General features: G+C 39.0%; 1 protein-coding gene across 1 annotated transcript in view; it reads left to right on the top strand.

Annotated features, from left to right (window-relative positions):
* Positions 1 to 210: 210 nt before the first annotated feature.
* Positions 211 to 8,863, top strand: part of LOC101854508 — a gene marked incomplete at both ends in the record, with an annotated part of 25,427 nt that continues 16,774 nt past the window's right edge. The window contains 4 exon segments of the mRNA XM_005101221.2: positions 211 to 329; positions 4,221 to 4,428; positions 6,658 to 6,806; positions 8,589 to 8,713. Of these exon segments, the coding sequence (XP_005101278.2) occupies positions 211 to 329; positions 4,221 to 4,428; positions 6,658 to 6,806; positions 8,589 to 8,713 (601 nt within the window).

Genomic DNA, 8,863 nt, shown 5'->3' with positions numbered 1-8,863 from the left:
CGGCTCCTAGTTATACTCATCACCCTAGCTTCATTTCTGTAAAAAATTATAATGAATCTAATCTTTTTTTCCTGCTACGAGTAACAAAAAATTCCAAAAACAAAATTAAAGGGCTGTTATGACATGTTCATTTTCGTCACGAGGAACATGACCTGAACCTATACGTTACTTAATTATTTTGTTTTCTTTTCTTTCTAATGCTTTATTTAGGGGACACTGATAAATCAAGAGACTCAGCAAAATGTTTCAAATTCAACACCGCAAAAGAAGAATTAAATATCGCCTGTGAGAGTCATCAATGGATTATCGTGGACGATGTGCGCTTCTCTGTAAGTTGACATTCATCCCATCCACACTAATGCGGTGCTCACACATACAGGAGTAACGAAGCCGAGTAAGACAAAACTTCTAGTTCAGCAGGTCGGGGCTACTCTGGATACATTTCGCCGAGCAATCGGCCTCCCTCCTCGAGTGATATTTCTTGCTTGAAGTGTGAAGTTTTTACACGTGAAACTTGCCAAAATTTTCTAACATACTTAAAATTTTCGCCGAGCGAAAAATGAGTCGCTGAGTCAATAACTCGCTCGGGGAAAACTCGGGGAGGACTCGGGGAGGACTCGGGGAGGACTCGGGGAGGACTCGGGGAGTGTCAGAAATAGCTCGGCGTGCAAAGATGCATACGTTGCCGAGTGAGAGTGACACGTCCACAAGATCTGAATGGGAGCCGAGTTAAATTTTATACTCTGCGGGTTAATAATAAATGCTCGCTGTGTAAAAAATCTTGCACGGGGAGTCTAAGTTAATCAAGCACGGTGTGCAAAAGTTGACACGACGAGCATGTAACTGTTTCCTGTTGCCAGTACCGAAGAGTGACAACCAGCTTGATGTCATGTTCCAGTGACTGCTTCCAGAAAGTGTTTGCCTTGTGGATGGAGGGGGCAATTTTCTCCAGTAGTTCTTGGAAAAACTCTGGAGAAGCTCTGAGGAGGTTCCTGAAGGATACCATTTCTTCAACTTGCAGTTCTCCCATCAGCTTCTCAAACTGTCCTAAGTTCTTATGAGCCATGGTCTAACCCAACAGGTCCTCCTCCTCCTCCAGCACCATTATTATGTGTGCATGAAGTATACATTCATCGTCTGTGTCACATGAGACATGTTGAAGGAATAAACACAAACATTTCCCCCCCCCCCCCCCCTCTTTTTATATTATAACATTGCACGCCGGCTAACTCGGCGACGGGTCGGCAAGACAGTCAGCATGGTCGGCGAGTTTGTCGGCGTGTGAAATTTTACTCGGCGGCTACGTTTATTGACTCTGCAAGCGGCCAGGATTCAAACTAATTGCTCGGCAAGACGCTGGGCGAAACGCTCGGCGATATGCTCGTCGTTCTAAATTAATGCTCGGTGAGTGTCTCCCCGAGTGCTCACCGACACAATAATGACAACAGTCATGGCCAGATGCTCGTCACGATTGAACCCGAATTTGGCATTATCGTATCGGGAATTGCTTTGTCGACTCTACTTCTGTATGTGTGAACACCGCATAAAGATGTTCGAGTATTTAACCTCCGTAAGTATTTAGATCTAGCGCCTATGAGTACTCGTTCACATAGATTTTAAAACCTTCTTTCTAACCAGTTTAGGTGTGAGTATGTGTGTGTGTGTGGGGGGGGGGGGGGGTATTAGAAAATAAATTGTTGCAACTATTGTCGTCTTTGTTCGTTGCAACGTTATAATCAAGATTTTTTAAAAAATCAAATCAACTCAGTAATTTCAATATTTTTGTTTGTCACGTTTACCATTATTGACATTTCCCTTTCTAATTTGTTAAATCGTTTTTGTTAATAATATTATTGTGAGCAGTAGTGTTACAACTGTATGCAAGATCTGCTGTAAACGTATCTCCTGATGCAGCTCCCCTGCGAAAAATGAACAAATAATTCAATAACCAAAACATTCTCTATTTTCCAATCAAAGTTAGTATTAAAAAATTGTCACATAGTATCATCCCAAGTCCTGCAATTTTAAGGGTATTCTGTTGGACAAAATGGTTTGATAATGTGGTTTTAAAGACAGCACGCAAAATTGCAACTTTGTTGGTAAAGAAAGGTGGAAGCGTTAGTACAGGGTGTCTATAAAAAAAAGGACCCACTAAAAGGGTAAAAAATTCGAACAAATAACATTCAACTATGAGGACGTCACGTACGTAAATATGAAGAAAATTATGCAGCTGTTCGAGAAATATCAAGTTTAAAAAATGTGAGGCAGCGTGGTGGAATCAGGCTCTCGTCAATTTTTGGGCATGTAGAGTTATTGGTATCATCTTAAAGCTTGTTCACTTGTCTTTATGTGGATGAAAAAATATCCATTTATCTTGAATACAAATCGAGATATTAGCGAATGAAGGAGAAGGGGGTCACCTGTTTTCAGAGGTAAAAATAGTGAAAAAATTGCTGCCAAAGATTAGTTATTTCCTTTGCTTAAGAGTCCGTGGTAACTGAAAATTTACATTTTTTGTGCTTTTAATCAACGTTTTTCAGAAAAATCCACACAAAAATGAGTTCTTTAAAGGGCATGAAAGATGTTGAGCCAAAATACAAAAATTGGATAAAAATTCGCAAACCTGCGGAAAAATGCAAGTTTCTTCACTTTGATTATTATATCGAGAGCCTGATTCCACCACGCTGCCTCACAAATGTCTACCAAAATTGGGTAAAACGCAACATTTTACTTTTTATAAGCGTTCAGCTACAGGGGTGTGATTGGTCAGTTCTGGTTTCAGAGAAAAGATGATAAAGCCACCACAGTCACCTCAGTTTGTTTGCTTATTTGTTTGTTTGAGTAAAGGAAGCATATCGAAACAATAATGGTCATGCTGAGAACATTTTGAAGAAGTTTGGGAAGGAAAAAGTGTTATCTTGTCTTGGCCTGGTTTCAGTGGGATGGGTCCACAACCCACATTTCAAGAGTGGCCCTGATATTTTTGCAAGAACGGCTTGGGAACGCCTTATCATCAACCGCAAATTCACAAATCAATGGTCACCTCATTCCCCCCCTAACTTAAGCCCTTTCAAACTTTACCTTTTGAAGTTTTGACCGACAGAGTGTAGGGAAACAGCCCACAAACAATCGAACAGTTGATATTCATGTTGAACAGTACGTCCAAAGATTCGATCCAGAAACATGCCACGGGGTTATTCAAAAGCTCCAGTGGTGTATATGAACTTGTATGAAAAGAATTGATCTATTCCAGGTGATTTTTAAAAAAGAACACATTCCTTGAGTTTATCTAACAATATAAATTTTGTATTAATGTGTTCTTCTATGAACGTACGTACGTAAATATGAAGAAAATTATGCAGCTGTTCGAGAAATATCAAGTTAAAAAAATGTGAGGCAGCGTGGTGGAATCAGGCTCTCGTCAACTATTTGAAATAGAACAATAATATGGTTGATTTTTTACGAGTAGCACAGTTTTGTGTTTCAGTTAATTTTGGTTGAAATGTTTAAAATTTGATAGTTTTCAAACAAAAACAAATTTTTATTTTTTTTTCATATTGACAAATGTAACGTCCTCATGGATGAATTGCATTTCTGTTAAATGTTATTGAGATTTGTTCAAAGATAGTTGAGTTATGGGTCCATTTTTTTAGACACCCGGTATTTTACGTAATAAAATATAACAGAATAATTGTTCGCTTAGTTGTATGTTTGAGTAAAGAGAAGCACATTGAAACAATAATTGCCATTCAGTGCTGGGAAAAAGTAAGACAACAAACAGAAACAACAGAGGAAAAGTAAAGAAGTAGGAGGTACCAGTGGCGCGCTCCAACCACCAGCTGATAAAATGAGCCAATTTACCAAATGTATAAAAACGGTGAGAAAGAAGGTAATACATGTACATGTAGTTGCAAAATATTCTTCACGGTTGCCTAGGATTGATTATTTCATCCCGTTCAAATGCCTCACCGTTGCCCATTATTACACTGAAGACAGTGATAGCACAAACCTTTGCATATTTGTGAGTTTAATGATATATTTATGTATGTATGTATGCTAGAACAACAACAAATTTCTCCACAGGAACCAATTAGGTGTCCTTTGTTTATTCATGTGTAAATTTATTTATTTATTTATTTATTTATCTATTATTTATTTTTCAACATAGATCGCAATCTCAGTATCAGCCTCCTGGATATTGTTCTTCTTCCAACTTTCAGCAACATGAAAAGTGCGGAGATACTGACCCGGGAAAAGCGTCGCTCAAGGAATATGTGAAACGATTGTGTCAAGGGAAGCATCAATGCAACCTGCATGAAGTAGCTATCACACGTTATGGTGTAAAAACTTCGAAGGAACTAGATCTACATCCAACTGTTTATTTGTTCTTCTCAGTTCATTTCGAATGCATGAAGATTCAAGAATCAGGTAATTAAATGTTGAACAAGTGCGGTGTGCATGTGTATGGTTGCGTATGTGTGTGTGTGTGTGTGTGTGTGTGTGTGTGTGTGTGTGTGTGTGTGTGTGTGTGGCTTGGGGATTGGGGGGGGGGGGGGGGGTAATAGCAAAAGTATAGGTGGGTGGTCAAGTGGTGTGTCCTTGAGCTAAACACGACAAGCCTAGCTGAAAAACACACACACACAAAAAAACAGGGCGCTGAACAGGGGAGACCAGCAGTGGCACGTTTGTGAAGTTGTTCTCTTTTGGTATGATATTGTGTATTTTGTATGTATTTATGTATGTGTTTATACAATTATGTATCTGTTTATAATTGAGTATTTATGTAAGTATGTATATACTTGTGACCCAAGTTTTCCCCCACGGCGATCGATAAAATGTAAATCATTTGTTTATTTATTTATTTATTGTTTTAATTATTTACTCATTTACTTACTTGTTTTTCTTTCTTTCTTTCTTTCTTTCTTTATCTATTCATTCATACATGCCGACGGGCCAGAAAAACACATATTATCATGAGTTCTCAAAGAAGATACACTTTCGAAATAGAAGGAGAAATACGAACGCAAATGACACTAGCATTACGAAAGCGTTAACATGGTTTATATTGTGTTGCGTAAAGCTTGGATATCCACTCACCTAGGTAATTGTTTTGATTTATATTCAATGCTACACCGGAAGAAAATCAAATTTTCAGACAGACAAACACATTGATATTAGAATATGTACAATAGTAGAACCTAGTTCGTTTCTGTTCTGACAGCTCTCTTTGTCACCGGAGTGAGGCATCGTGGTTAAACCAAGCGCTCGTTAAAATGATGGAATCGAAAGAAAAAAAAACAGGAACTTTTTCGCCTGTTTGGCAGTTTTTATCGAATTATTTCCATTATAAACACATTTATTAATTCTAGGGTTGGATGTTACTGAAAAGCGTTGATCAAAGGCACAAGAAACGTAATTTTTGCAGTTTCCAAGTACTCTCAAATCTTGGAAGTTACCAAAATTAAGCGGCTATTTCCTCGCCTATTTTAGATCTGTACCAAAAACGACCCCCACCTCCTTCAATGGCAAACATCTTGGCTTCTTTTCAAGATAAATGCGTGCTTTTTCGTCGAAAGCAAGACAATAAAAGCAGGCTTTAAGATGATACCAACAACTGCATGTGCCCCAAAACTGATGAACGCCTGACTCCAGCGTGGCCTGAAAGTTACTATGACTTTGCAGTGCGATAATTATTAAAATCTAAACCTAGATGCTGACATAATTTCAGCCAGACATTTTTCTGGTAAAGCCTGCGGTAACCATGGTAACGAGTCAAACTAAAAAGCAGGAGCTGCGCACTGAGACAGCTGGCAGTGACCTGTGTCATTTTGAGAAAGACAGGTCAGCCGCTGTCTAAAACATCTCATTGTAAATATGTCATGCCTCCATCAACATAGTTCAGAACATTTAGTAAGCAGGATGCTTCTACATTGACTGTCAAGGCCAGCAAGGGCGGGGGGGGGGGGGGGGGGGGGTAACCAACATCCCAACAGATAGAGAGATGGTCAAAGAAAGAAAGAAAAAACTTCCCTACAAGAGAATCGATCCCACGTCTTCTGTGTGTTGCGGCAAAGCGCTTACTCATTACACCACATTCGCCGGTCTTCAATAAAGTGTTCAATGCAGTCCCTACACTCCACCCCACCTACTCACACTGTTCATTGGTTCTCGTAATTTATTATTGTACATATTCATATTGTGTGGCATCGTGATGAAATCAGACGCTCGTCATTTTTTGGGTATATGGAGTTAAGTCATTGGTATAACCTGTTTATGTGCCTTGCATTTGGTGACAAAATATTCGTTCATCTTAATTATGAGTCGAGATATATATATATATATATATATATATATATATATATATATATATATATATATATATATATATATATATATATATATGCGACTGAATGGGGTAGGGGTAGCCTTGTTTTTGTATCAGAGGTAAAATTAGCGAGAAAACGGTTTCCAAAATAGTTTAGCTTTCAAAACTGTAATGTTCTTTTGGTTATAAAATCTGTTAAGCCTAAAACAAAAAAATTGATAAGAATTGCCCAACAGGTGGGAATTGTCATTTTCTTCGATTTCATTATTTTGACGAGTACCTCATGTCACCACGATACCTCAAAATTATATTTATTTCTCTATACCTCATAGAAGAAGATGACATTCAAGTGTTCAACGTCTCAAGTGCAGACCTAAGCAGTACGCCTCTGAAGAGAACATACAAGAATGACTTTATCTTTGCTGTCCATGGTGATGGCCAAACGACCTCTAGTTTCTCCTGCCTAATGAAGGGGACAAAGGTAACTATGAGTTGGAAGTGCAGTCCATAATTTTTATTGCAGACTAAAACTTTGAAATGTAAAAAGGTCATAGAATCCATTTGCCGACAAGCATAACTCATCCAGAGTACAGAAACTAACAAAAATAATTGGTGAAATGATATGGGTTTAACGCCTCTATAAACACTATTAGATATTTAAGAGGCGGGGCCTCCGAGTTTAACGTCCATCTCCGAAAGGACTAGGCCAAATGGGAATTCCATGTGAAGTGTCTTTCCCTACGACAAAACGTCGGACCGAGCTGAGGCTCAAACCCCGAACCCGCAACCTCCCGATTACGAGTCCCAACGTCACCAGAAACATTACTATTGTATCCTCCCAAATCGCATAATGACGATAAAGAGTGCGTAAACTAAAGGGAAATCCTGTAAATCTATTAATTTTCTTCAAGTATAATTTAAAATTTACTTAAGATGTGAGTTCACAATTTGAGAATGTTCATAAACTCAAAGTTCGGCTATAAATTCATTGTATTTTTTTTTCTCGACAATGAACTTTTTTCATTGAATGTCAGCGTGTTTGGGGGGGGGGGGCGGGTGTTCTTCATTTTTTAATTGTTTTTTTTAAATAATTTTGTTTAGTTATGTTGCTTGGTTTGGGGGGCGGTCGTTTTTGTGTGTGTTGTTTTGGCTTGATTTTGGAGGAGTAGGGTGTTTTGTTTTGGGATTTTTTCTTTGTTTTGTTTCTTTGTGTGAGTGTGAGGGGGGGGGGGCGTTGTTTTATGAACCCTGCATCTCCGTTGGTACTGCCATGCTGTTCCCACTCAGTCCGGGTAGGGCAGCCCATCTCCTAAAAGATTCAAACTGTGCCAATAGAGCGTAAAACATTTTTAACAACCAAGCCATTCCTGACGAGAATGGGTGCCTAAATTAAAACGTCAATCTTTCAAGTCTGGGACAATGAGATAAAAAGAACCAGAATTAGAAACACACTTTGCGAGATTTTAATACGTCCTGGTTTCTGTGAAAAGGCACAAACTACAGTGATACAAGTGCGTCCCTCGATCATCTTGACTGGCTAAGAATATCGTACAGGGAATCACAAGACAATAGGAGAAAGACGAAGACAATATCAAAGGGTGGACTGGCTGTGACTGGACCATCACAGTAAGAATAGCTGAGAACCTCTCGAAGAGTGAAGAAGCCGCCTGTAAAATATACAGTGGTGCCCCAACGGTCAGCCAAACTGCGGGATAGGTGAAGGTGAAGGTGAAATTAGTGATAGATCTTAGCTCATTAGGCAATGCGTTCCACACAGATGGCCCAGAGAATATGAAAGCCCGTTAGCGTATTTTTGAAGATGTGTTTCGTGGTGTTGAAAGCAGGTTTACACTCGATGATCTAAGAATTCTTCGTGGATGGTAAGGAATGAGAAGGTCAGTGATGAAAAATTGCTTCTCACACCTTTGAAACACATAATTTACATAATTCCTGGATTTTCAAAGCTTGAGAGTCCCTCGAAACTGGAAATATACTTTGACATTTTTCTGTAATATCCACACAGAAGAGTGTTTTAAAATGGACATAAAAATTGATGAGCCCAAAAAAGAACATGCCCAACGCCCAAAAAATGACGGTTTCTTTGATTTGATTGTTTAGACGAGCGCCTGATATCACCACGCTATCTCACAAAAGTGAATGTTGATGTTACAGCCCCCCCCCCTCCCCTTACACACACACATAAACATAAAATATTTAGGCATGAATACATTACGAGTTCACATGCCCTCTCTTGCTCTTCCAGATGTATGAAATCAAAATGCTTCATCTAGACCTGCATAACAATAAAACTGAGAGGAACGAATGGTTGTACCTTCGCTCAGGAGACCACAACAACGGAACCTTCATCCCTACCGCCAATGGTAAAATGTACGTTTATGCAGTTTCGGTGCGTGTAGTGTGGTTATCTCAAAAGAGTCAATGTTTTAAAAAGGATAATGAAATTCTGACGTAAAAATAGGTTTTACTGTATGTATGTGTGTGCGTGTGTGTGTGTGTGTGTGTGTGTGTGTGTGTGTG

The sequence above is a fragment of the Aplysia californica genome, unplaced genomic scaffold, assembly GCF_000002075.1.
Source record: "Aplysia californica isolate F4 #8 unplaced genomic scaffold, AplCal3.0 scaffold00274, whole genome shotgun sequence".
NCBI lineage: Eukaryota > Metazoa > Mollusca > Gastropoda > Aplysiida > Aplysiidae > Aplysia > Aplysia californica.
The sequence above is the reverse complement of the archived record's forward strand: the minus strand, read 5'-3'. Positions and strand labels throughout refer to the sequence as shown.